We start from the raw sequence: 26,462 nt of genomic DNA, 5'->3' as shown, positions 1-26,462 counted from the left end.
TGTAATTAAATTTCCCTCTGACCCGAGAGGAAGCTCTGAGCTCTAGTGTAGCACCTTTAGCTTCTTTAATGATGCCTGGCCTGTACAGCATACGGAGGTTAACCATGAAGCTGCTGTTTGCAGTGTGGCTGCGTTTGAGGAGTTAATCGAGCCGTATCGGCTGAAGGAGGACGACATGGAGCAGGAGGCGGCCGAGAGGCTGAAGGACAGCGAGCCCTGGAGGATCACCGACAACGAGCTGGAGCTGTACCGCGCCAAGGTCAGCCTACTGATACCATCCCTCTGTTTCCTTTTTATCCAGAAACACTTTGACTGAGAGTGCATGTTGAACAGGAAGCAGCCTGAGATGGTTATCTGGTAAGAGGATTCCTGGATGTTAAAGCCTGTGTTTGTTTTGCTCTGCAGACCAACCGTCAGATCAGACTCAACGAGCTGCTGCAGGAGCACTCAAGCACGGCCAACCTCATTGTCATGTAAGTATCTGTGTGTGTGGGGCAAAAACTCAGTGTGGTTGTTTGGAGGCGTGCACTTCTGTAGCAGCGGAGGCCTTATCACCTTTCTAACTCATCCAGCATCAAAGACTGTGGCCTGCAGATGTGTGGGACCATTTAAGAAGAATAAAGGCAGAAGTGTGGACACACAACATCCTTTATGAACGTCATGATTGTTATTTAGCGTGCAGTAGCGCAGGCATGCTTCTAGGAGCGTGTGGGGTTCAGTATCTGGACACTTGGAACAGTTGACTGCAGGGGGGTGGGGTTGCACAGCTGACTCTGATTGGCAGAGTCCCTTTTTTATCTTTTCGAACACAACCATTCACACGTAAACAAACAATGGCAGCAACCTGATATTATCCGGGAGACTGTCCAAACTTTATGGCACTTTAAGTTCTCAGACAGATGTTAGCTCTGCGTGAAATAGCTGCACTTCCCCACGTCTGCACAAAGAGCTCCAACCCAAAAATGCAGTCGTCTGCGAGGAAGCTGAACCTGGCTCCCCTGCTGCCCCCCAGCTCTCATTCCTGATAGATTAACTTCTCTGTCCTCTGTGGAGCATCTGATGTTTACCTGGACGTGTCTGAGATGCCGATCGACAGCGATTGTGATCCAAGAACATTCCAGAGAAGTTATTTCCCCCGAGTCATCGCTTTATAAAGTTCTCCGCAGGGCTTAGATGTTCGATAAGTCTGACCCCGTGCTCAGAGGAGAGGATAACAGTCTCACACACACTCACCCTTCACTCACACACATGACATAAGGACCCAGGGTCTTCACATCTTATGCAATCTTAAATGAGTCGACTAAACCCAGCATTAGCCGCTGAGCGGGGAGGACGTGTAGTCACGCATTTTTTGGTATAATGAATAAAGTTTCTGTATCAATTAATTCCACTAACGATGACCCTCTTCCCCCCCCTCCAGGAGCTTGCCGCTGGCCAGGAAGGGTGCCGTGTCCTCCGCCCTGTACATGGCCTGGCTGGAGGTGCTGTCCAAAGACCTACCCCCCATCCTGCTGGTGCGCGGCAACCACCAGAGCGTCCTCACCTTCTACTCTTAAAGACACACAGACACACACACACACACCAAGTTTTAAGAAACACAATAATAAGTCTCACATCCACTTCTGCCTCTGGGATCAGACCCACACACACATCCCAGCTCCAGCCCACTGACGGAAACACTGCTGGTAATATGAATAGAGATGAAGGAAGTGATCGAAACCCTGCGATGGATGGGGTGGGGGGGGGATGGTAGTTGTAAGCTTGCCCACTCTGCTCCTCTCTTTCTATTTATTCTCCTTTTCTTTTCTCTCATGAAAGTTGATTTCTCTCAGGCTCACGATTATGATGTCACAGTTGTTGATTTGGACCAGCTGTTTTTGGTTTGTGATGCAGCAATGATCACCCTGTTGTCATCCTTTTTTACATTGGGAAGAACCATGCTTAGCAACACCTCCTAAAGCCTTATGGATGTGCCTTCCAGTTAAATCAGACGGAAAATGGATTTAATCTCTCTCCAGATTGACGATATTACTTCTTATATTAGTGCATAGTTTTATTGAGTTTTAAATGTGTCCTTCTTAGACGGAGCATTGTTTTTATGCGAGTGGATTGCAAGGGTTTAATGAAGGGTGTCCACTTGTTTTCAGAAAGACTTTTAACCCTAATCAATATGTTATTTCGGGCTGTGGCGTTTTTTATATTTTATTCTCTTACAAGTCTTCCCTTTTTTGAAAGCAGCGACGCAGTTTTATCTTTTAGTTCACGGCGCCTGAACGTGTTTATAATGTGAGATGTTGTCCGTCAGAAAAGATGTGAACCTGGTTCTCCATCGGCCCATGTAGCTGCTGTCTCTCTCTCTGCATCTCTTGTGTCCTTCCCCTGAAAACGATTCACCCAGCGAGTTTATCTTTGCCTTAACGCTAACGATTGTCACGATTCCTGTTTATAAGCCATACTGGCTGGACGGTTTGTGGGAGAATGCAGACGGAGATCCATGGGTGTCACGTTCTGAGAGTGTTTCAGCACAACTGTATATGCATCTTTATTTAGCCCCCCCCTGCATTAGTCTGTTACATGCTTACTGTAGGTGCCACAGTAGCACTCATGCCTGTGTGTATGTATGTGTGTGTGTGTGTGTGTGTGTGTGTGATGGACATTCCTACCGAGCCGAGCTGGGCAGAGTGAATGAACACGCTTCACACTGGAAGACTTGCTGGCAGGAAGAATGTGACGTCAGAATGTGCTGAGTGAACATATACCTCTATGCATATGAAGCTTGTGTTGCAGACGTGTAATAAATGTCCATGTGAACGGATCTGCTCGCCTCAGTTCATATAAAGGTCACGTTTAGGCTTGTTGAAGGGTACCATAAAGCCACAGCACAACTTAAATAGGTCACATGTTCCCCCTGTTTCTGTCACACTCACCGAATATTGACTTGGCGAGAGGGCGGGGATTATTTTCAGATAACCAGGCCTTATTAAAACTGGTTCCTGCTCTTACTAAACAAACACTTCCTTTGAGTGTGTTCTCAAGACGCTGAATGTGAAGTCGTGTAAACTCTGTGGTTGCACGTTGACCCCGGGCCGACCAAATTAAAAGCAAAGACACATCAGGGTGAATTAAAATGCCCCAAAAAGATCAAATTCACGGGGGAAAAAAGGTAGACATTGGTCTGTTTTGAAATGGATTCCCGGCTGTAATGATGTGCTGTGCAGGCTTTGAAGGAGATGCAACATGGACTATTGAGACAAACCCTTCATTTGCATGGACCAACACACCCTAACCTGAAGTGGTACTGACACTGATGTTCATTTTGAGCCCATTATCCTGCAAATTGAGTGTTAAAGAGCTCCCGTGTATTCCCCATAGCTCCCCTGTTGGCAGCCGTTAGCAGGGGAGTGAGAATAGATTCAAACTGCACCCCAATTCAGAAGGAAAGCTTTATCCTGAGATAGAAACTGCCACTCAACAAATGGATCGAAACAGGGTTTTTTCATTTCTAATGTACGTGTGTGTGTCCCAGAGACGGGCAGTTTGATCCGTTAGCTTCGTGTAGCTTCTGTATGGAGTGAGGACATGCTTAGGTTAGCTGACTCTACTGTATAATATGTACACTACCGCTCGCCGTTAGCTCTTTTTGTTTTCATCATGTAGATGAAGTGTTTTGATCTGTGTGTGTGTGTGTGTGCGTGTGTATCAGCTTCATTGTGCTGTTAGCATTCATACAGCTGCACCGCCAGGACTCTGATATCTATGTATGCATGTGATGTGATTCATGCATCCAGTACAGACACTACCGACACACACATGCTCATTGAAAGCATGCTGGGAGAGCAACTTTTGCAGTTCCCTGATCACTTATAGCGTGCTACAGCCACCCCTAGCACACTGTTAGCATTAGCGTAGAGGAGAGCCAGAGACAATTAGACTGAATTAACCTTTGACCCTTTTGAGTTTCAAGTCTATGTGTTTTTAGGCTGTGAAAAGGACATGAAACTTGACCTAAACTAGGGACTAAAAGTCAAGATATTTCTACCTCTGCTGCTTTGGTACTCCCCTCAAAACAACTTATGGAAACCCAACAAACTTTAGTAAATTTACTGCTAAACCGATTCACTGTCAATCTGCTTCTTCAATCAGTGCAGCACTTCCTGTACTTGCTGTCCACTCCTGGGACAGCTAACAAACCAACAGTGAGCGCTAGTGGCAGACTCTGGCTCTAGGGGGCGCTGTGGTGCACTATAACACAATCTAGTATAAGGTCCATTCATTCCAGTCCTCCTCACTGTTACAGGAAAACAAAACCAGAACACGGGTTCCTCTATATTTGTATATTAAAGAATATATATGCCTCTATATATACACACATATATAAATGTATTAGTGTGACCTGGAGGGGGTCTCTGTCTGTCTTGAATAAGAGACCTCCTTAGCATTTTACAGCTGAATTATAGTGTCTGTAGAAACCTGTTACATGATTTCCTAAAGATGAATGGATTTTCTTTTTGCCAAAGCCCCCCCCCCCCCATGACACTGCTGTCCACACTGCAGACTCCTAACTAACCTGTAAATACACTTCTTAGTCTCTTGGCGTACATTAAGGGAGTAATTATGTCGAATTTCAACGTGGAGAAAGATATTTATTTTAGTTCAGGATTTTCTCCACAGAAGTAGATTTTTTTTTCTGGTTTTTGGTTGTAAGTTAATTTGCATGTTGATTTTTAATTTTCTCTGTCTTATTGTTCCGTTGCCTTTTTTGATTTTTAGCAAATTGTGTCTTTTTTCTTCTCTCTTTTTGAGTCTTGTGTATTTCTATCTTTTTGGATGCTTTTTGACAAAAAGAGACATCCGTTCAAAAGCAGATCGAAGCTGTTCTCCTGGATGGAATCGACCCGCCGGTTAAAGCAGTAATGTTTTATACACTGTACTGTTAACGGCCACAGATATGCTTTTTCTAACATTTTAACATTTATGATTAACAATACTTTGTACATCTTTATTGCAATAAATAAATCAAATGAAATCAGAACAATTGAAGTCTCCTTTTGTGTTTGTGTTATTCAATAGCAGAGCTGTAAAGTACTCCACTACAATTCAGAGGTAAATGGTGTACTTTTACTCCTCTAGTTGCTAGGCAGATTAGGATGAATGATGGTAAATATAATCTCCCTTAAATCAGACTGTAGTTCACCTGCAGTAAATCCAGCAGCTACCCTGCAGTATACAAAGCCATTCAAACTAGCTGCACCTTTACCAGCTCTGAGAACACTTTAATGATCAATCATTATAAAACATATCAGAGATATTATTCTGAAATGGACCAATCAGACAATGACTACTTTTACTGTCGCTACTTTAAGTACATTTAGAGGAGAGTACTTTCTACTTTCACTGGAGGAACATTTAGAATACTTTTACTGTGACAGAGTATTCCTACACTCTGGTACTTCTACTTTACTCAAGTACAAGACCTGAGTACTTCTACTTTACTCAAGTACAAGATCTGAGTACTTCTACTTTACTCAAGTACAAGATCTGAGTACTTCTACTTTTACTCAAGACCTGAGTACTTCTACTTTACTCAAGTACAAGATCTGAGTACTTCTACTTTACTCAAGTACAAGATCTGAGTACTTCTACTTTACTCAAGTACAAGACCTGAGTACTTCTACTTTACTCAAGAACAAGACCTGAGTACTTCTACTTTACTCAAGAACAAGACCTGAGTACTTCTACTTTACTCAAGTACAAGATCTGAGTACTTCTACTTTACTCAAGTACAAGATCTGAGTACTTCTACTTTACTCAAGTACAAGACCTGAGTACTTCTACTTTACTCAAGAACAAGACCTGAGTACTTCTACTTTACTCAAGTACAAGACCTGAGTACTTCTACTTTACTCAAGTACAAGACCTGAGTACTTCTACTTTACTCAAGAACAAGACCTGAGTACTTCTACTTTACTCAAGTACAAGATCTGAGTACTTCTACTTTACTCAAGTACAAGACCTGAGTACTTCTCCCTCCTCTGCTCCACATTTTTCAGAAAGTCTAACTGATGTTTAAAATAATCCACATTCATTTTGGATCTGTGGCGCTCTCTAGTGGTTGTGTACTCTTTAGAACTACCGGTCAGATACCTCTTCATCTCAGGATAACACATTTACTACTATTTTAATAAAAGGGTCAAATGCAGTTTGTCATAAATACCAGAAGTACTGCACCGCCATGTTCTGCGGTATAGCCAGCATGCTCCTCTGATTCTGACCCACAATCCTTTGCACACTCCTCATGGCAGTCAAAATCAGTCCACCGAGAGTACAAATACGGCCCCTTTCTGGTTAAAACTGCAATTTGTTATCCTGAAAATGTCAGAAATAGACTCGGCATCCTCGATATCCCCCAAAACCATACCCATGTTTTAACTACTGTCCCCATAGACCATGTTCCCATTTAATGCTATGTATGCTGATCGTGCAGATTTCCCAACATATGCCAGTTAGCATCCGTCAGTGCAGAGCTGGACTCCACCAGTCGTCACTGCAGCAGGGTGAAGCCACTGGAGGTCAAACACTGGATGTTCCATTGGTGATGGGCTGCTGTGTGAAGCCTCTGGAGATGTGGTGCAGTGACATCACGTTTAAGAGAGTCTAAACCACGGCGGCGGCTGATCCTAATCTCCTCTCTGTTTAAAGGAGAGTTTCTGTCCCAGTGAGCAGCAAAGCCAGATCCAAGCTGGAAGGCATCCCTTTAGAAAACTACTGGGGACATTAGGGATGTCCACGTACAGCCTCAGAATCCCTGTGTTCACTGATGTGGGAGTCAGTATAGCATAAATGACCCACATACATTTTCTATGGAAACCTTTGATACTTCTCAACTGTGAACAGATTTCCACTTCAAAATGATCAGTGTTTCCTACTGCAGTTTTTTCAAATTCAGATGGTGGACGGCTTTGGAGGTGAGGGTCAGTTGATGCTGTGGGAGACGGGGAGCCAGTGAAGTTTTCTATGGGGACTGGTGATGTGGTGCGTCTGAGGAGTCGGGCGGCTGCATCTTGCACCAGTTGGAGTCTACTGAGGTGGAGCTGATGCCGTAGAGAAGTGAGTGACAGGTGTCAAGGCGGAAGGAAATGAAGGCAGGATCGTTCGTTCAGCGGCGGGGCAGGTAAGAGGTAAGAGAGGGTTGGATCTTTGAAATTTTGCAGAGGTGGTAAAATGAGGTTTTAACCGAGGGGGGAGGACGTAGATAATGAAGAGGATGGGGACGAGTACTGATCCCTGGGGAACACCTTGGGTGACTGAGGCCACCAATTCATGTATTTTACCAAGGAAGTTTTACATTTAGGCGTTTGCCTCATTCAGGACTCCTGTGTGAAAGAGTGTGTTATTATGATGTATCAACTAACAGCTAACAGAAGCTATCTTACGTGTGTGTGTGTGTGTGTGTGTGTTCCAAACTTTTTTTAAATGTTTAAAATTATAAATAGTGAAAAATAAACAATAAAATCATTCGTTTTTGGACCAAAATATAATATAAAATGAGGAGCATGTATATAAATTCTATGCTGTGTTTTAAGCAAAGAAATGAAGCTCTTGAGTTCATATCAAAAAGAAAGCATGGTGTTGTTCAGAGGTCGAGTGGGTCTGTTTATCTCAGTATACAGGCAGCAGGATGAAGTCCCGGTGTCCTCTTTAATCAGGTCTTCTTCTGCAGAACCAGGACTGGCACGATGATAACGATGAGCACTGCACCAACACACAGGAAGAGTAGAGACAGGATTTTGCAGAGTCTCTTTCGTTTGTGTTCGGCCTCCTTCTTCTTCAGTAACGAGTCAAACCCTGGTGTGTAGAGATCCTCCAGCCAGAAGTCCAGGTCTGTAGCGGTCTTCTCTTCCTCCTGAGAGAACATGGAAACATCACTGTTTGGAAAAGCCAGCAGTCAATTAAAAATAAACCAGGATTGATTTTGTTTGTGTACCAGCCTGAAATAACCTTGTTATAGTTGGGCTTGCATCTGGAACATTTTGCCATTTGGGATATTATAATTATATACGTTCTAAGTTTTCATGTTTGATTTATAAACAATTGAAGTCTTTCAGCACTCACTGGTTCCTCAGACTTTTCATATTTCTTTCCCAATAAGTAGAGGCATTTATCTTCCTGTTTGCTTTGAATACTAAATATTGCTCTTCATTCGGCCGTGTGCACATATCATCTCTACACAGAAACCAGTGTGGTCGCAGGGTACGTCCACCTGTCTGTCTCCTCCGCTCCACTGTACCTTTAAATAATCCGCCAGGTTCCCGTGGGTCGTCTGTGTGTCAAACTCCTTTACAGTCCAGGAAGGCTTGGTCTTTTTGTTCTCGTACACCTCCACGGATCTGATGTCCGTGTACAGAGGGTTCCTTTTGATGTTGGACTTCAAGGTGAAAGGTGTGATGTGCTTCTCCAGGTATCTGGCATCAAACACCACAGGAGAGGCTTCTGGGGAGGCGGGACGGCTCGGCCTGGACTCCCTCTGTGGAGAGAAGGAGGCATGCATTTGTCTGAACACCAGGAGAACCTCAGGACTGTCAGACTGCTGTCAGTGTCACTGGATATTTGAGTCTTCAAGAGTCACACGTCATCTTTTAACACTCACTGCCAGCACACAGACAGATGAGGTTTTCCATTATAAACTAACAATCAAATCTTTAGCAAAGCTTGAGATAGTTCATAAGTTCCTCAGTTTAAAGACCATACTTCTTCAGTCACATGCGCACAGAGGGATGAACCCACTGTGAGTGCACGGTACCTGCTGTGAGTACACTCTGTTGTGCCAGTGTTTCTGGCTAGACAACACCGCCCCGACCTGGAACATCCCGTGTGTGGCCGGCAGCATCCCCACGTCCAGCTGCAGGAACCTCTGCGGGTGGTTGTTGTTGGGCAGAGCGGAGATGTCCATCTGGGCCGTGTTGCTCCGTCCACACTGACTGCTTCCTGGACGGATGCTCACTACGACTGGCAGGCTGTGCAATAATTCATGAGGAGCAGGATATTCAGGAGCCTGTATCACTTGCAGGTGTGTGTAACCCAACCTGACCATTAGGAGTCAATGGTGTCAGGGGATGGAGAGAGAGAGAGAGGGAGAGAGAGAGAGAGAGAGAGAGAGAGAGAGAGAGAGAGAGAGAGAGAGAGAGAGAGAGAGAGAGAGATTTGGTTGAAAAGGAATAAACAGAGTGAAAAGTAACTAAGTACATTTACTCAAATGTTCAGATACTTTGTACTTAGAAGTACAAAGTAAATTTCAGAGGTAAATGGTGTACTTTTACTCGACTGCATGTATTTAATACCTTTAGTTGCTAGGCAGATTAGGATGAATGATGGTAAATATAATCTCCCTTAAATCAGACTGTAGTTCACCTGCAGTAAATCCAGCAGCTACCCTGCAGTATACAAAGCCATTCAAACTAGCTGCACCTTTACCAGCTCTGAGAACACTTTAATGATCAATCATTATAAAACATATCAGAGATATTATTCTGAAATGGACCAATCAGACAATGACTACTTTTACTGTCGCTACTTTAAGTACATTTAGAGGAGAGTACTTTCTACTTTCACTGGAGGAACATTTAGAATACTTTCACTGTGACAGAGTATTCCTACACTCTGGTACTTCTACTTTACTCAAGTACAAGATCTGAGTACTTCTACTTTACTCAAGAACAAGACCTGAGTACTTCTACTTTACTCAAGTACAAGATCTGAGTACTTCTACTTTACTCAAGTACAAGATCTGAGTACTTCTACTTTACTCAAGTACAAGATCTGAGTACTTCTACTTTACTCAAGTACAAGACCTGAGTACTTCTACTTTACTCAAGTACAAGATCTGAGTACTTCTACTTTACTCAAGTACAAGACCTGAGTACTTCTACTTTACTCAAGTACAAGATCTGAGTACTTCTACTTTACTCAAGTACAAGATCTGAGTACTTCTACTTTACTCAAGTACAAGATCTGAGTACTTCTACTTTACTCAAGTACAAGACCTGAGTACTTCTACTTTACTCAAGTACAAGACCTGAGTACTTCTACTTTACTTAAGTACAAGATCTGAGTACTTCTACTTTTACTCAAGTACAAGACCTGAGTACTTCTACTTTACTCAAGTACAAGACCTGAGTACTTCTACTTTACTTAAGTACAAGATCTGAGTACTTCTACTTTTACTCAAGTACAAGACCTGAGTACTTCTACTTTACTCAAGTACAAGATCTGAGTACTTCTACTTTTACTCAAGTACTAGATCTGAGTACTTCTACTTTTACTCAAGTACTAGATCTGAGTACTTCTCCCTGCTCTGTAGTTGTGTATTGCATCCATGCTTCTGCAATAATGCATGTAATTTTAATCATGCCAATAAAGCTTTTTGAATTTGTATCATAGAGAGAGAGAGAGGGAGAGAGGGAGAGAGAGAGAGGGAGAGACGGGGGGTGTGGTTACGTAGATGAGGATGCTGCACCGGGGTTGAAATCAGCCAACGATGTGAGGCAGGCAGAGGAGAGGAGAAACCCGGAGTCGGACCAGTAAGGCGGATATTGCGGTTTTACCTTCGCACATGCCCCATGTCGTCATCGGGACACCACTATCGGTGCGCCTCGCTCCAGAGGATGGATGAGAGGGGCTGGCAGTCCGGACTGATGCGGTAAGACATGGTGGGGCTCTTCCTTTGCATCACCGTGTAACCTTCCTGGGTACGGCTCCTAGCCTGCAGGGAAACGCGGATCTGATCATGCATTTTACCTCCAATCGGTGCTCTCCATCTGTGTTCGCTGCGATGATCGTGCACAGTGTGTGTGTGTGTTCTGCATGTATGTTAGCATCGATAGCACAGAGTGTTATTAATGTGGGGATTTCTAAGCTTGTCGATGTGTGTGTGTGACTGCACGCCACTGGGTTTGTCCTGCAGTCATTTCCCTGCTTGCTGATGTTGGGCAGATGTGTTCCCGTCCTCGAACACTGACATCATCCTCATCAGGAGTGTGTGGAGGCTCCTCATGCAGCAGCAGCAGCAGCAGCAGCAGCAGCAGGATTCACTACGCACGGTTTGCTAGCTCAGCGCGTCAATGCGACGTTTGTTCGGACTTGATGCATTGCTCTAGGACCCAAGTTCATTTGATTTCAGAGAGGACGGGCCCTCAGCTCTGCAGGGTTGCAGTCTTACACACGGTGCATGGGTGGTTCTGATTTTTAACACCGGAAGGAGAGCCGGGTCAGGTGTTGCAGAGGTGCACAGAGGCCAGGATGTGTGCGATCAGATAGAGATGACACCTTGCATTAATTCTTGTATATTCACTCTTTGAACATTAAGATAGATATATGTATACGGGCCTGATAAAAAATCTCTAATAATTGATGAGTTATCCCATTAATTGACTAATTATGTTGTTCCAATGTTGACCAATGATCATCAGGTCACAGCCCAAGCGTTCACTGCATACTGAAACCAAAGCACCCATCCCATGCTGAACCATGTGTTTGGTATGAGTACAAAGTAATTTAGCTTGGTACTTTCTTCGATATGAGATGAGATTACAACCAATTATTTTAGCATTATCTTTGTTTTATCCGTTACATACAGCGAGAGCAGTGGGGCCTGCAGTGGAGAGTCAGTGATAGAGGGAGGAACCTGCAGCAGACTCCCAACACAACCCCAACGCCTGGCCCTGAACACATCAGTCCTTAAGTTCACGTTCATCAGATATCTATTGAGCAAAACGGACAATGCATTGGTGGAACAGGAAGTCCCACTGAACCCCATTATTGTAGTTTTGGGATTTCTCTTTTGTATGGCATACAGTGCATGTGTGCTAATGATCAGGCTACTCGCTAGTTTGCTTTGACAGAGAAATTACAGAAGCAAAAAGGATTGTTCACTTCCTGTGCTCCAGTGGCTTCACGAGGCCTGTAGGCACAATGAGCTAAATGCTAATATCACCATGCTAACCTGCTCACAGTTTTAATGTAGCATACTGATGTACAGCAGATGCAGTACAGTATGCTAACATGCTAATTTGTATTCAACTCAAAGTGCAGTTAAAGCTGATGTTAATGTAAAACAGAGTGAATTTAAATCCCAGTCAGAGAAAGACTACAGCTAAGTTATTGCTGTTTATCCTGAGGGGAACATCAATCCGTCCATTGGTTGTTTAGACATTTCAATCTAACCTAATGGAGGATCGACCAGCCATCAACTAATGTCCTGTGGCTAGGTGACAGAATATTACAACGCTCCCGAGGCAGCAGCCGTCCATAGCTGTGAAAATAGATCAATCCAAAATACACGCGCTATTATCCTCGTGCTTTGTGTCTTTGATTGTGTCATTTTTGGGACGTTTACAGGAAACATTGAGAAACCTGGGTATTTATATCTCTGCAGACTTCATTTAAAACCTTTTGAAGTGTGTGATCAGTCTGCCGTCTGCACTGATGTGTCTTTGAGCGCTCCACACACACCTGCCATCCTCGCTCACTCCTCCTTTGAGGGGCTGGGGATCTGTGTTCACGCTGCTGCATAGAAACCCTGTCTGCAGGGTCTGGTTTCTCCGTCTCATCAACTGTAATGGATAATGACAGCATGATGCATATTCTCTATTTCCATCAGACTATATTCAGAGCTCAGTATATCTGTTATCAACACATGGTATCATTCGAACTTGAAACGGCACATTTCTAGCTTCTCAAAATCAGGATTTCTACAGCTTTAACGGGATCATTTTCTGCTGTTTTCGTGGAGTGGAGAAATGATTGCAGCAATTAGTCGACGATAAATCAGACAGCCACATCGCAGCAGCAGATTCTAGAGTATAGCCATTAGCAGATGTATGTCGGGGTTTACCGTGCATGTTGAGATATCCTGAACATAGTGGTTAAATGTTGTGCCAATAATGCCACATCTGTATCCCTACAAGTCATGACCTCAGGGGGTAGGTCTGTGGCACAGGTTTCATGTCCAATGCTACCAATCAGTGACAATGTCCCCTTCCTTTGCACATCAAAACCAGAGCTTGTGCCCGGTCACATTCTTTCCACAATTCATTGCTTTCTATATGAACCATAACCACCTTCTGCCCTTAATTTAAACGGGTGTTTCAAGATCCTGACCTGATCCTTAGGCTACCTGTACCTTAACAATTTGTGCAGATATTGCTTTAAACTTGGTTATTGGACATCTTTTTAGTCGCCTGACAAACAGCAACAGGGATTACAGAATCAACCTCCAACAGGTTCTGTCCTTACGATGGGTTAGGAGAACATACTCTAAACACACAGCAACATAAAGATCTTCTAACTCTGAGGTGTCATTACTAAGATGCTCGAGCAGCCTTCACGCACTAAACTGTGTGCTCCTTCCTCACCTCCTCCCCTGCCAGCTTCATACAGCTGTGGTCTGATAAAATATGCGGACAATTTCAAGCACTAAGCAACCAAAGCCCCAAGGAAGTGCCTAATACATGTCCCCTAGTGGCCAACCAGTGATACAACAACTTATGTGTGTCCATCTGTCACATCATTGGGCCTAAAAATAGTTTTTCCCATTGACTCACATTGTGAAAGAGACAGTAAATCAACAAACCAGTACAAACACAAGAATAGCGCTTAAATCATTTGGTCCTAACATTTGAAAATGAGCCAGAAGCCATAGATAGAGGTATTTCCCCTCTCCATTCGTTTCACTGAGCCGAGTCTAGCCGTGATGCTGCAGATTGGCGGCGGGATTTAAGAGAAACCAAGTCCAAAATCAATATAAGGAAGGCTACTTTTTACACGAGAGTCAGGCCACTAGGAATGATTGGGACCCCACCTCAAACGCCATATCCAGTTGTCTTTATACATCCATGAACGCAACGCTGAGGCTTCCAATAGAAACGTGAAGACAGCTGAGGAAGTGGGAAGAATCAAGTCTAAATGAAAGATTACAATCTGTAATTTAAATGTTTGAAGTGAATGCAATACTCCTCTGTAGATACAGTGCAGGTCATATCAGGATTTAACATCTCCCCTGCCATCCTTGTTAAATGAGATCCAGCAGCGGCAGCAGCAGGAGGATGATTCCAGGAAGGGAAGCTGACACTCAACAGAAGGAAGTGCCTATTATTTCAGCGTGTGTTTAAGGTATACATTATATGTGTCGATGCTTTGGAGCAACAAAGTCAGAGAGGGCTGCTGTAGCATGAAGCTTGTTTAGATTAGTGATTTACAGGCAGATGTATCCCCAATGTGGCGACTGCATCTGAAGCATTGCAGGAGAACTATATGGCCATAGTGCAAATGGCTGCAGGAAATGGAGCAGGATCCCTTACAGAGCTGAAGAGTCAGCTAGCCAGTGCACATGGATGGGCGTCAAGAGGCCGAGCCACGTGATGCAGAGACTACTCCAGTGGAATTAAGAACAATCCTGAGCCAGAAGCAAATAAATCAGGCATGCAACACACACACACACACACACACACACACACACACACACACACACACACACACACACACACACACACACACACACACACACACACACACACACACACAATCATGCGTTCTAATAAACAACCATTTCTTTCGGCTGTTTTAGCATTTGGCAAGACTCGTTGAGTTGCATTGGGTCGCATCAGAAAGGGTTAGATTTCAGGACCAGATTAAGCAAGCATTCACTCCGCTGTCCTGATGTTTGGGGACCCAGAACTGTGTCCTCCCATGCTTGAAAGCCCAATAATTTGACCCTCAACTAGCAGCTTCTTTATCACGCAGCGCTGTGGGCGACATACCACCAACAAAGCATAGTTCACTGACCAAATTATGTCGAAGCTTGCTATCCATTCTTAGCGTCTAAGTATCAAAGCCTTTTCTTTTGGAAACAGGGTGTAGAGCTATCTGCCTGACTCACCATGCGGCCGAATGACATACAGTATGACCTAAATTCTGATGAGAGCATCATAGTAAAGGGAATTGTGTTTCTTTCCTTTCTCGCTGCTCCTTGGCATCCTAACACACCTCCACAGGACACCTTACTCCAGGTGCTGCAGCATATTGTCTTGATGCACCTGTAGTGTGACATGCAGGGCAGTGTGTCAGGGCGGCGTGCGCTCTGCTTACACTTGCCGCAGGCTTCGTGATTCTCTTTCATATTCTGGCTACGAACACAAGAGCTCCCGACGACTAGGCAGACTCAAAAGAGGGAAATATGACGCTAAAGTACTGCGGCGGCGTTGTGCGAGGTGCGCCCGTACTTTGAAGGTCATGCAATAATTACACAGCTTTCCATTCCTACCTTTCACAATAAAAGCCCCTGACGATGCATCGCTGCTAACGAGAGGATCAACTCATCAAAATACTTTACAGTTTGGCTCGCAGCGAGGATCTGTGCTGTTATAGGCAGCAGTGACATGCAAGGGTGGAGATGTAAATGTGTAGAGAGGAGCTTAAATAAGAGCTTCTCCAGTCCACAGTATGGCACCATAATTCACTCTGGTTGTTTTACAGCCTCTGATCAGACCCTCCGATGCCTGGGATTGAATTTGTTGGAGTATTTTATCAATCATACTTAAGCTCCGTCTTACTTTTTGTTGATGGTTTTGGTTTTTGCTTTGGTATTGTTTCAGAATTTGGTATTGATATATTGATATTTAGTCATCACTTTTGGATTTGGTTTTGCATCATAAAGCTTACTGAAAGCCTTACATTACATTCAAATAAACAGCGTATGCATTATCTTCTACTATTCAGAAATTATAGCCACATCATGTCCCAGACATATTAAACCTGTGATGTATGTACCTTTGCACTCCTGTGATTGACAGATGAAACCTTGAGATGTCTTGACTGCAGATCTCTCTTCAGATCTCACATGTTGGGCAGTGAGAGTAAAAACACGAGCATAACACTTCCAAATACTCCAACTCCCTAATCCATTACATTTGGCACACTTAAATATGTGGAGCAGAGCCCCCCGCGAAGTGTTCATGGGGATGTATCAGCATTAAATTGGGGAGTCAGAGAGAGTAGTGTTGAGTGGTGATGTTGGGGGAGGGGAGCTCTGGAGAGGATGAATTAGTTCTGCCCGGTGAGACATTTTCTAGGGTGTTTAGTGCCAATGGTGCAGTGTTGCTGTCCATTGGGACTTCAGCTCCATAGAAAATACCCACAATGCACTGCTTACTATGAGCACTGACCAGAAGTAACACCACTACACTCCCCCTGGAGAAGTGACAGCCACTACTCTAGAGTCTTGAACCAGGGTTTGAACCGTCTGTTAATTATTTATGTTATTGTTTATTACTGATTAGAAGAATGCCTCGCCTTATATGACCCTGTATGGAAATTGAATATATTACATGCCACTTGCAGCAGAGCCGACAGACAGCGTGTGAAGGCAGAGTAGCACCCACTCTGTGCAGACATCTGCTGCTGAGAGGAGTCAGCCTGTCACGGGCCATCTTCAAATGAAATGAGATGCTATTTTTACCCAATGGAAGCCAGGGGTTATTTTCCTAAATGTTATTTCCACTCTTTTAATTTACAGACACATCGAATATCCAATATGTCATGTGTTGTTATTCGCAGGAACTGTTTTTAGGACGATTGAATAACCGTTCAGTGAGGATACTAGTGTGCAGGATGGAGTGTTTTCTATATATGCAGTTCCCCATGCTGTGTTCCCCTGTGATGGTGGTGTTACCCACACTGGATCTGTAGTTTTATGTGACCTTGCCTGAACTGTTAACGCTCCCTGACAGATGCACTCCTCTAACAGGACATTTGCTCTCTGCTCCGGGCTGCAGTTGCCACAGGAACTCATGAAGACATTAGCCATGTTAACATGGTAATTATCCTCCATCTGCTGCGGTCTGAGCGTCTGCTCTACCATTCTGGGTCAGCTCCTTCTCCTGTGGGGGTCTCACACAGGTGGCAGCAGATTGTTTTTTTCTATGATGTCGTCTCTTACTGTCATCTTTGTAACAGCACTCTTTCATTTGTTTATTCCTTTTACAAATCTTCTTATGAACCAGATCAGATCACACTTTTCTGAGTAACAGACCCCGATATTGCATAATTTGTTTCCAACAGTTGTAAAATGTATTCATGTGTTACTCACTTATTGACCCTTGCAGAAAACAGACCAGAGAGCAGATTATGGGCTGTGCTGCGGAGAAATCACTGTGTCATAATGTGTCTGCATAGTCCTGAACACCTGGGGAAGAACTATTATTAAATATGGACGACACATTCTGGCTTTAGCTTCACCAGAAAGTTTGTTTATCTATGTCTACGTAACTGCAAGCAGAAAATCATTCAACTACGTTTGCAATCAATTTCTGCCAAGTTTAGTCTAGAGACTAACAAGTGATCTATCCCGCCTTGTGTTTCTTCTCAATGCATAGTTAGTGGAATATATGTGTATTGCCTGAATGAATGTCACTAATACAAACTATGTGTTTATCTCTCCAGGAAACATCAACATCTTGATGGAGAAAACTAGAGGAGTCCCTTTAAGATGACACGCACAGACCCTCCTGACTTACTGGTATCAACTGTGCATCGAGATATTAAAGTGATCCCCATTTCTACACACTACAAGTCCTTCCAACCCTCCAAACAATGTGATTCTATAAACTACACACTGGAGGACAGTAAGAGCAAAGTCAATAAGAGGCACTGCTGTACTTTTGACTGTAAGTCATTGGAGTACAAAAAATCACACAAATACTCAATGGAGTCCCCGTACAAGAAGGCTGATAGGCATGCGCCTAACCCAGATGTTGCCTGGAATGCCTTGGGCCGCCAGCAGAGATACCGCTTCTCTGCTCCGGACATTTTCAGCCATAGGCTACCTCCTCAACCACTGGCTGCAGATATGCCCAGTGAAGTCATTGTCCCTGAACAAAAAAGAAGGACCAGGTCAAGAAGTGCCCCTCGGGTCCAGACCAGTCTCACCCCTGTGTCTTTTGAAGTGCCCACCTCGTCGGGGAGGAAGGGCAGGGAGTCCCAAAGGGCTACAAGGGATTCCCGCTGGAGGCCTGAAGTATCACCGCGTAGGGAGTCTTCCCATGCGGCAACTAGGGCTCATATGCATGACGTCCATCCCATTAAATTGCAGCCACAAATTGCTGACAGTAGTAGGTACTCGCCTCACTATGCTGCTGATAATTCTGAGGAAGGAGCGCTGGATAAACCTGCAACTAGCCCTCATGTGAGGTGCCGGGTGGACATCAAACCTGATGATGCGGCGCTGCATCATTCTGGACGGCAACAGGCTACACCTCATGTGGACATACCCTGGCAGAGGCACCACAGTGGGGGGAGTAGGAGTCTTACCGTGCCACGCCATTTCTCTTACTCGAGAACACCAACTCCCACTGATTCGTTAGGTCGAGAGGGTAGGCAAGCTTATCAATATTCCCGCAGCATGCCCAATAGTTACATGCAACCCATGGAGATTCCCTTGCAAAGAACGACTTCCTCAGGGGAATACTATGGAAGGGAGCGCAGAGCTCATTCAAGTCCTAATGTGCCGACCAAGTTCTTTTATGCAGATGACCCAGGGAGATATGTAACTTCTGTTCCACCTCAGCCAACATCTCGCTTTCATGACGAACGCTACACACCTGGACAAACAAATACTCCAAAAGTGCAATATGTGCAAGATCCAAGGACTCGAATGGTGCACGCCGTAGCAACGAGACCCTATTATCCTGAGGTGGAAACCTATCCCTACGCTGTGCAGTCCGGGTATCCCAAACCCTATGCACCCAGTGAACCCGGGCCATACATCATACAGACACCGCCAACAAGAATATTTTATGGGGATGATCCAAGGTCTTATCAAATCCAAACGACGCCACCTAGGTTTTATTATTCCAGCGACATGTACGCAACGCCGCCAGAGCACCATGTCCCGGCAAGGGCGTATTACACCGAGGGCCGAAGACATGCCAGAGTGATTCAGGCACAAACGGATGACTGGTATGGCTCAGATGCATCGGGTTATTCCACCAATCCTGCGTCTTATGTGTCTCAAGTCACTCCAACCAGGGTCCGTCCAGAGCCTGTGCTGGCACCCTGGTATACCAACCCATGTGTAGAACCTCCAAGAATTGGCACAGAATCTAAATCTTACTCAAGGTCCTGGGACAATATTCTCAACTCTCGTGTGGAGAGGGAACAACCTATTCCTGTACAGCGGGGTCAAAGCTATGATGATCTTCTTGACTCCAGGAAGCCCGCAGCAGCCACCGGCGACAAACCGCAACCCGTGGTAGTCAATCTTTCCAGTTCACCGAGACGTTATGCGGCCTTATCTATGTCTGATAACTCACTCGTTGACAAAAGCCCAACAGAGACATCGAAGGGCAGTGCTAGTAAACTCTGGTTTGTGACTCCTGAGATAACAATCACTGATAATGACATGCGACCCGGGAAACTTAATAAGGCTGAAGGACGGTCTGCCAGTTGGGACGTTCTTGACTCCAGAAGCACAGAAGATCCAGGACTGTCTCAACGGGACTTTGAAAGCTCAACCAAAGAGAAGACACACGACAATGCCTCACTACAGCAAAGCCTTGAACAACTTGATGAGCTTCTGGCAGATCTTGTGACTGATTACAAGCCACCCAGTCGAAGGGCAAGTGAGGACATTCTTGATCAATTAAAGAAGTTAATTGATGAGGAGGAAGCAGTATCTCTGTCCAGAAAGAGCTCAAGGGCATTTACAGATGAGCCACCTCCTCTTGACAAGCAGCCAACCTCAATAAGAATTAATCCTGATGCTTTCCATGACATCGGGGGCAGTGATGCTATGAAGAGTGCTGATGAATGCTCCCCGGATCAGAGCCCGGATGAGGATGATACAATGATGTGCTCTAACAACAAATGCAGGAGGACAGAGACCCTGTTCAATGCTTGCCTATATTTCAAATCGTGCCACAGCTGCTACACCTACTACTGCTCCCGAAACTGTCGCAGGGAGGACTGGGACATTCATAAAGAAAGCTGCCTGTATGGAAGAATGGGAAGCATATGTCGTCACATCATCAAACACTGCCGGGAGACTGTTGAAGTCCACAAAGCCTTCTCCCGTATCGCCAAAGTTGGCTACCTTTCGCGAGGTAGAGGAGTTCTGTTCCTCGGTTTTCCCAATCCTGCATCCTCAAGTAACTTCCTGCAGTATGGCCTGGATACTCTACCAATGTCTCCTACGTACCTCTCCCTCCGAGAGCTTGAAAGCTTCAAGGACAACCTAGGGGAGTACTGTAAGGAGCTTCAGGAAGCCGGTAAAGAGTACGACCCTAACGAATGTTTCATCTTGAATGTATCCATTGCTGTTGGTGACCAACTGCCTGAGGGGCCATCACCGAGGAACGAAGCTCCGACTGTCAGAAAATATGCAAAGGTAGCACTGGCTTCCTTTAGCCCTGAGAGAAAGGTTCACAAGAAAGAGACCGACATGGAAACGCTGATCCTCACTCCTCCCCCTGGAACGGCAGATATCGACAAAGAGGGAGAGGAAGGCAGGAAGGCGAGGGAGATCTGTTTTATAAATATACAACGCGAGTTAAGGATTAGAGGGGTTTTCCTACGCCATGAATACCCACAGGTGTATCAGCAGCTCTGTGAGTTTGTGGAAAGTAACAGAAGGTTCACCCCCACGACTATTTATCCTATCGATAAGAGGACCGGTAAACAGTTTATGTGCATGATCATGGCTGCCTCTGAGCCCCGGACATTGGACTGGGTGGGCACCCCGCATCTCCTCGATGACATCATTTAAGTGCACCTTTTGTTGTAAATATATATGTATAGAAATACATATATATTGCTACACATATTTATATATCAATCCAATTACAAACGTTTGTAAATAAGTATTTTGTTATCAAAATGATATATATTCATGTCTCCTTGGTCAGTATTATTCTTTTTCAGAATATGTCCTGTCAGGTGCAGAATGAGTACTGAACATTATTTAGTTTCATCTTTTTACCAAGTACATATTTTTATCCACCACGTTATTGATCTGTAACCCGTCACACATTCCCATTAGTAGGGGTTACCTGCTGACATGGTATTTTAATTTTTGCTCATTGTTAGCAACAACTCTATGTCTTTATCCTCTTTATATGACTCAGTTTCTGTATGTGAGTATAACATGACTATTTTTCATATGCAACTTTAACGGTATATCATGCAGAAAATATTAAACCTTATTTTCTTAGCCACGTAAATACTTTCTATGCAAAGTTGCTTCATGACTTAAGTACCAGATTCCTGTAGAATGAGTTGTTTCTGTTATATATGACATACTATTATACACATCTGTAAAGAAAGTTTTGCTAAAACTGAGATCAAAGTGTTGGTGGCAAAATAAATCATAAGAAAATGATGAGGAAAAAAAAAACGCTGAATCATCGATAAAAAAAAAACAGGCACGAAGTCTAAATGTTGCTTAGGTAGAAGTACTGTACTAAAAGGTAACGTTTCACTTTGACGGCGTGCTCTGGAGAATTCAAGCTACATTCAGTGGTTCTTTGATTCTGCTCTGCGGGATTACTGGAGCACTGCTGGACTTGAAAGCGACCTCCACAAAGGAGACTGGGATGGTGCCAGTTCCCGGCCACACAGTAGGTGTTGGCCTGTGTTCAGTTTTAAACACTGTGAATAGTGAGAGTTACAAAAACAAGAGATCATGCAATTTCCTGTAACACGGATGTTATGACGAGTTGTATTTTTTAGATATGTTTACAAATCAAAATATATGAATTAGCAGAAAGGAGTTATTGTCCTTAGAACAAGGTGAGCCAGGTGTGGCACAGTAGCTATATGGTGCATACATGCTTGAAAAAGACATTAGTTGTGTATTTGTGCTGCACTAGTTTTATGACGTGTGATTTATATTGTCCTTTTTGGGTTTAGCAAACGAGAACCTTTGCATTGCTCATTGGTTGCAGAAGTTTTAGAGAGATTTATCAATGCAACTTAGCCATGTTGCCTCATCTAAAGACACAGTATGTTTCGTAGTTTTGTTCCGGTAGCGTCCTCAGTCCCTGATTTCCTGCCAGCACGCTGAAGAGGGTTTGAATCTTACAGGTCTTTCTCTAACTTTGCTCGGTGTTTCACTTTGGGGGATCACTTTGCCCTAACCAGAGGAGAAGAAGTACTCAGATCTTGAGTAGAAGTAGAAGTACTCAGATCTTGAGTAGAAGTAGAAGTACTCAGATCTTGAGTAGAAGTAGAAGTACTCAGATCTTGAGTAGAAGTAGAAGTACTCAGATCTTGTACTTGAGTAAAGTAGAAGTACTCAGATCTTGTACTTGAGTAAAAGTAGAAGTACTCAGATCTTGTACTTGAGTAAAGTAGAAGTACTCAGATCTTGTACTTGAGTAAAGTAGAAGTACTCAGGTCTTGTACTTGAGTAAAGTAGAAGTATTGAGTAAAGTAGAAGTACTCAGGTCTTGTACTTGAGTAAAGTAGAAGTACTCAGGTCTTGTACTTGAGTAAAGTAGAAGTACCAGAGTGTAGGAATACTCTGTCACAGTGAAAGTATTCTAAATGTTCCTCCAGTGAAAGTAGAAAGTACTCTCCTCTAAATGTACTTAAAGTAGCGACAGTAAAAGTAGTCATTGTCTGATTGGTCCATTTCAGAATAATATCTCTGATATGTTTTATAATGATTGATCATTAAAGTGTTCTCAGAGCTGGTAAAGGTGCAGCTAGTTTGAATGGCTTTGTATACTGCAGGGTAGCTGCTGGATTTACTGCAGGTGAACTACAGTCTGATTTAAGGGAGATTATACTTACCATCATTCATCCTAATCTGCCTAGCAACTAAAGGGATTAAATAAATGTAGTGGAGTAAAAGTACACCCTTTACCTCTGAATTGTAGTGGGGTAGAACTACCTCAAAAGTACAGTACTTGAGTAAATGTACTTTACACCACTGGTCATAAACTACAGCGACCCCCCCCACAGTGAAACACCTCTCTCTGTTGTCAAAGAACCAAGGTTGCGTTCAGTAACCCAAAGCTCAACTTTGAGGCTGGAACATACTGTATGCTAAAATCCAAAATGTTTAAAAATGCTTTGAGCTCCTTTACAAATGACAACATATCTGGAAGACATGATGAAGCATTCGTAAATAACTCCTCAGTAAAAGTGAAATAAGCTGTTTTCTCCCGGTCATTAACCATGGTTCTCCATTTCAACTCCTTCCCCTGTGATATCATGATAGTTTGTAAGAGCAGTGAAACTTGAAGTACATATATATTTGAGAATCTGTTTCACTGAGTACCAGGATGTGACTGTACAGGTGCTGGCTGCATGTGACTGTTTTCTATCTCATCTAACATTGATGATAGTAACTTGCTCGATGAATGGACTTGTGAAAGTGAAACTACTATGCTGTGTAAGAAAAAATAAATGAATTCTCCTTTTTCGTCAAGTTAGGATTAGGTGTTCGGAGTAACGGAGAAGAGACCTCACAAAAATATCTAGAAAAACCCTCAACTCTTGTATTTTTTATACTTTACATATGTGTCTGAGTGTGTCTATTTATAAAACATATCTAATAAATGGAATGGGAACTCTGGGCGCTGCTGTCTGTTCTTTAGTCCGTCCAACAAGAGACATGTCCTTCATTTCCTTCAGACCAGAGAGGGCTATGAACAGGACACATGAAATGTTGATATCATATGGGTTTTGAGATGCAAAATGAAAACTAGTGGGCACAATTAATGTTCCTAAAGAAGTCTAACATATACCTGGTAAGTTTTTAAGGGGCGGTGGTGGCAAAGTCCATAGGGGCTTGGCCTGGGAACTGGAAGGTCACCAGTTCAAGTCCCCGAAAGACCAAGTGCCACCGTGGTGTCCCTGAGCAAGACACTGGTTACCTACACTGCTCCCCGGGCGCCGTACATAATGGCAGCCCACTGCTCCTAACACTAGGATGGGTCAAATGCAGAGACCACATTTCGTTGTCCTAGTACTTGTACTCTGTGCAATGACAATAAAGTTGAATCTTTTTTTTAAATTTTTAAATTTTTTTATTTCATAAAAAACAAGAATTTTGAGGAAAAAAATTGAAAATTAAAAAAAAGTTGAAATTTTGAAAAGAAATGCATCTTTAAAAGAAGATGATTAGGGTCACATGAAGAAGGAGTTAGAAAAATGAGAACAAAATTGGGACATTTTTAAAAGTCAAAATTTAGAAAAAGTCAGTTAAACTTTTGAAGAAATAGTCGGAAATTCCCAAAAAGGCAAAATTTCGAGAAAGAAATCTGAAGTTTGAAAAGAAATCAAAATGAAAAACAATTGGGAGACAAAAAAGTGTACATTTTTTAAAAAAGTGAAGATTAGGGCCGCATGAAGGAGTTAGAATAATCAGCTCAGTCAGTAGGGGCTTGGACTGGGAATCGTAGGGTCGCCGGTTCAAGTCCCCGAACAGACTTGAAATATGGAAAGTGGACTGCTACTTGGAGAGGTCCCAGTTCACCTCCTAGGCCCTGCTGTGGTGCCCTTGAGCAAGGCACCAGACACCTCCAATCCCCCCTTCCCATTGCTCCCCGGGCGCTCCCCGGGCGCTGCACGATAGCTGCCCACTGCTCCTAGTACTAGGATGGGTTAAATGCAGAGGACCAATTTCACTGTGTGTGCTCTGCTGTGTGCATGTATGTGACAATAAAGAGGGTTTCATCCTCCGGTTCTCTATAATCAGAAAATAGAAGGACATTTTAAAAGGAAAAAGTGATCATTTTCCAGAAATAGTCGGAAAAGAATTCCATATTTTGAAGAAATTTGGAAAAAGTCAGATCTTTTCGGAAATATCTATCATTTTAAATGAATCAGACATTTTTAAAAGTCGACATTTAGAAGAAAAATCAGAAATCTGAAAAAAAAAATCTGATTTTTTCATCAGAACATTTTGAAGAAATACTCGGATTTCAAAAAGTCGACATATGGAGAGAGAGAAACTGCAGTTTGAAAAAAAAAAAAGGAAAGGAAGATAAACCGGGAGACAAAAACTGTTCCTAAAGATAGGTGTAGGTTTCTCTGGGACAGTGGGGATTAATCTATCTGGGTTTTAATTTATTCTGCTGGTTTTCAGCGAATTCTCTTCACATGGTTACTTTTGCTGTTTGCAGAGCAGTGTGGTTGTCACAGTGTGTCTGAGAGGGGGCAGCTGACATTGGGGTATCTTTCCGGGCTCAGCTCTTGGCTTTGGAGGGCTTTGGATTTGGGGTGCCCTCAGGGGCCAGGATTAAAGGGGGTTAGAAATGAGTGTTTCCCTTTGAACTTTAATTATAACTGGATATCTGCCTAGCTTTTTTCTCCCATATGTGTCTGCAGAATTTTGCATATAGAGATTCTGTCTGTCTGTCTGTCTGTCTGTCTGTCTGTCTGTCTGTCTGTCTGTCTGTCTGTCTGTCTCTGCCTCTCCGTCTGTCTTGAGGGACATCACAGGCGCTGACCTCCATCAGTCCTACATCCTTGCGTGCACCACCTTCGATTTCACAATCAATAAATCTTTGAACTTCCTCAGGCTGCACTCCAGCTGTGTGTGTGAGTGTGTGTGTGTGTGTGTGTGTGTGTGTGTGTGTGTGTGTGTGTGTGTGTGTGTGTGTGTGTGTGTGTGTGTGTTCACTAAATGTAGGGCATGCCAGTGAAAGACTGCTGGGCTCAGCATCCTTTGTGATGGATACTTTGGCCACCCTATAAACACTCTGAACATTGAAACTGGATGATACAAACCTGTGCAGTGTTCAAAACACTGGTGGTTAAAATGATTTCTACAAACTCCATCTCTAAACAAACACTGGTGACGCATGAGTAGTCCAGTATACATTTCTTCATCATTGGAAGTGATCCTGATAGGACGGTGTCCCCTGAAAGAATATTATAATCACTTCCACACATCACACATAATCCTCTTTACAGCAGACCTTATATAACCTGAGAGGAGCAGTGGGGCAGTTGACCACCTGAGGTCACATGAGCAGTGACCTCTATAATGCCATGTTCCATATGTCTGAGGGGGATGTTACATTACTGTCTGACAAACTAGGGTCTTACTGCTAATGACCACCAGAGGGCAGCTTGTTAAAGGCAACGATCAAGCTGGGCATCAATGTCAATTAATTCCAAGTATTTAGAAATAAACCATCAGTCTTTACACATATACACTATTGTGATTATCTTGATATATGGCAATTGTTCCTAAATGAAAACCAAACAACACACTACAGACAAATAACCATTAACATCACAGACTAGAAGAAGGCTTGTGCCGAGCTATTGGCAATAGTTTTGGTCCTGCGATGGATAGAGGAGGAATAAATAAATACTCTCATTGTGTCTGACAGGTTTACGGCTATGGTAAGCATTAGATCTGGCAGCTCATCATGTAGAATGGCTATGAGCAAATACAT

At 43.5% G+C, this 26,462-nt stretch overlaps 3 protein-coding genes across 4 annotated transcripts in view; 2 read left to right on the top strand and 1 right to left on the bottom strand.

Moving 5' to 3' along the window:
• slc12a2 (solute carrier family 12 member 2) overlaps positions 1-5,035 on the top strand; it is a 41,627-nt gene extending 36,592 nt beyond the window's left edge. The window contains exons 25-27 of the mRNA XM_063888991.1: positions 124-259; positions 406-473; positions 1,421-5,035. Of these exons, the coding sequence (XP_063745061.1) occupies positions 124-259; positions 406-473; positions 1,421-1,556 (340 nt within the window). The 3' untranslated portion in view covers positions 1,557-5,035. The remainder of the gene's footprint in view (positions 1-123; positions 260-405; positions 474-1,420) is intronic.
• Positions 5,036-7,686: 2,651 nt separating this feature from the next.
• LOC134868180 (major intrinsically disordered NOTCH2-binding receptor 1-like) lies at positions 7,687-8,950 on the bottom strand. The gene is made up of 3 exons (XM_063889107.1): positions 8,801-8,950; positions 8,288-8,524; positions 7,687-7,903 (listed from the first exon to the last, which is right to left on the bottom strand). Exons 1-3 carry the CDS (start codon positions 8,948-8,950, stop codon positions 7,703-7,705), a joined length of 588 nt encoding a protein of 195 aa, XP_063745177.1. The 3' UTR covers positions 7,687-7,702.
• A 1,683-nt stretch (positions 8,951-10,633) lies between these two features.
• The window catches only part of ajm1 (apical junction component 1 homolog), an 81,885-nt gene continuing 66,056 nt past the window's right edge, over positions 10,634-26,462 (top strand). The window contains exons 1-2 of one of the 2 annotated variants that reach the window (XR_010166275.1): positions 10,634-10,696; positions 17,494-22,362. Coding sequence is in view for 1 of the 2 variants with exons in the window: in XM_063889380.1 (XP_063745450.1) it covers positions 17,540-20,812 (3,273 nt within the window). In the remaining variant the exon portion in view is untranslated. Of the gene's footprint in view, positions 10,697-17,493; positions 22,364-26,462 lie in introns of those variants that run through there. The other variant, XM_063889380.1, reaches the window with a different exon arrangement.

This window comes from Eleginops maclovinus, chromosome 8, assembly GCF_036324505.1.
Source record: "Eleginops maclovinus isolate JMC-PN-2008 ecotype Puerto Natales chromosome 8, JC_Emac_rtc_rv5, whole genome shotgun sequence".
Classification (NCBI taxonomy): Eukaryota; Metazoa; Chordata; class Actinopteri; order Perciformes; family Eleginopidae; genus Eleginops; species Eleginops maclovinus.
Note: the sequence above shows the minus strand (reverse complement) of the source record. Positions and strands in the feature narration are given on the sequence as shown.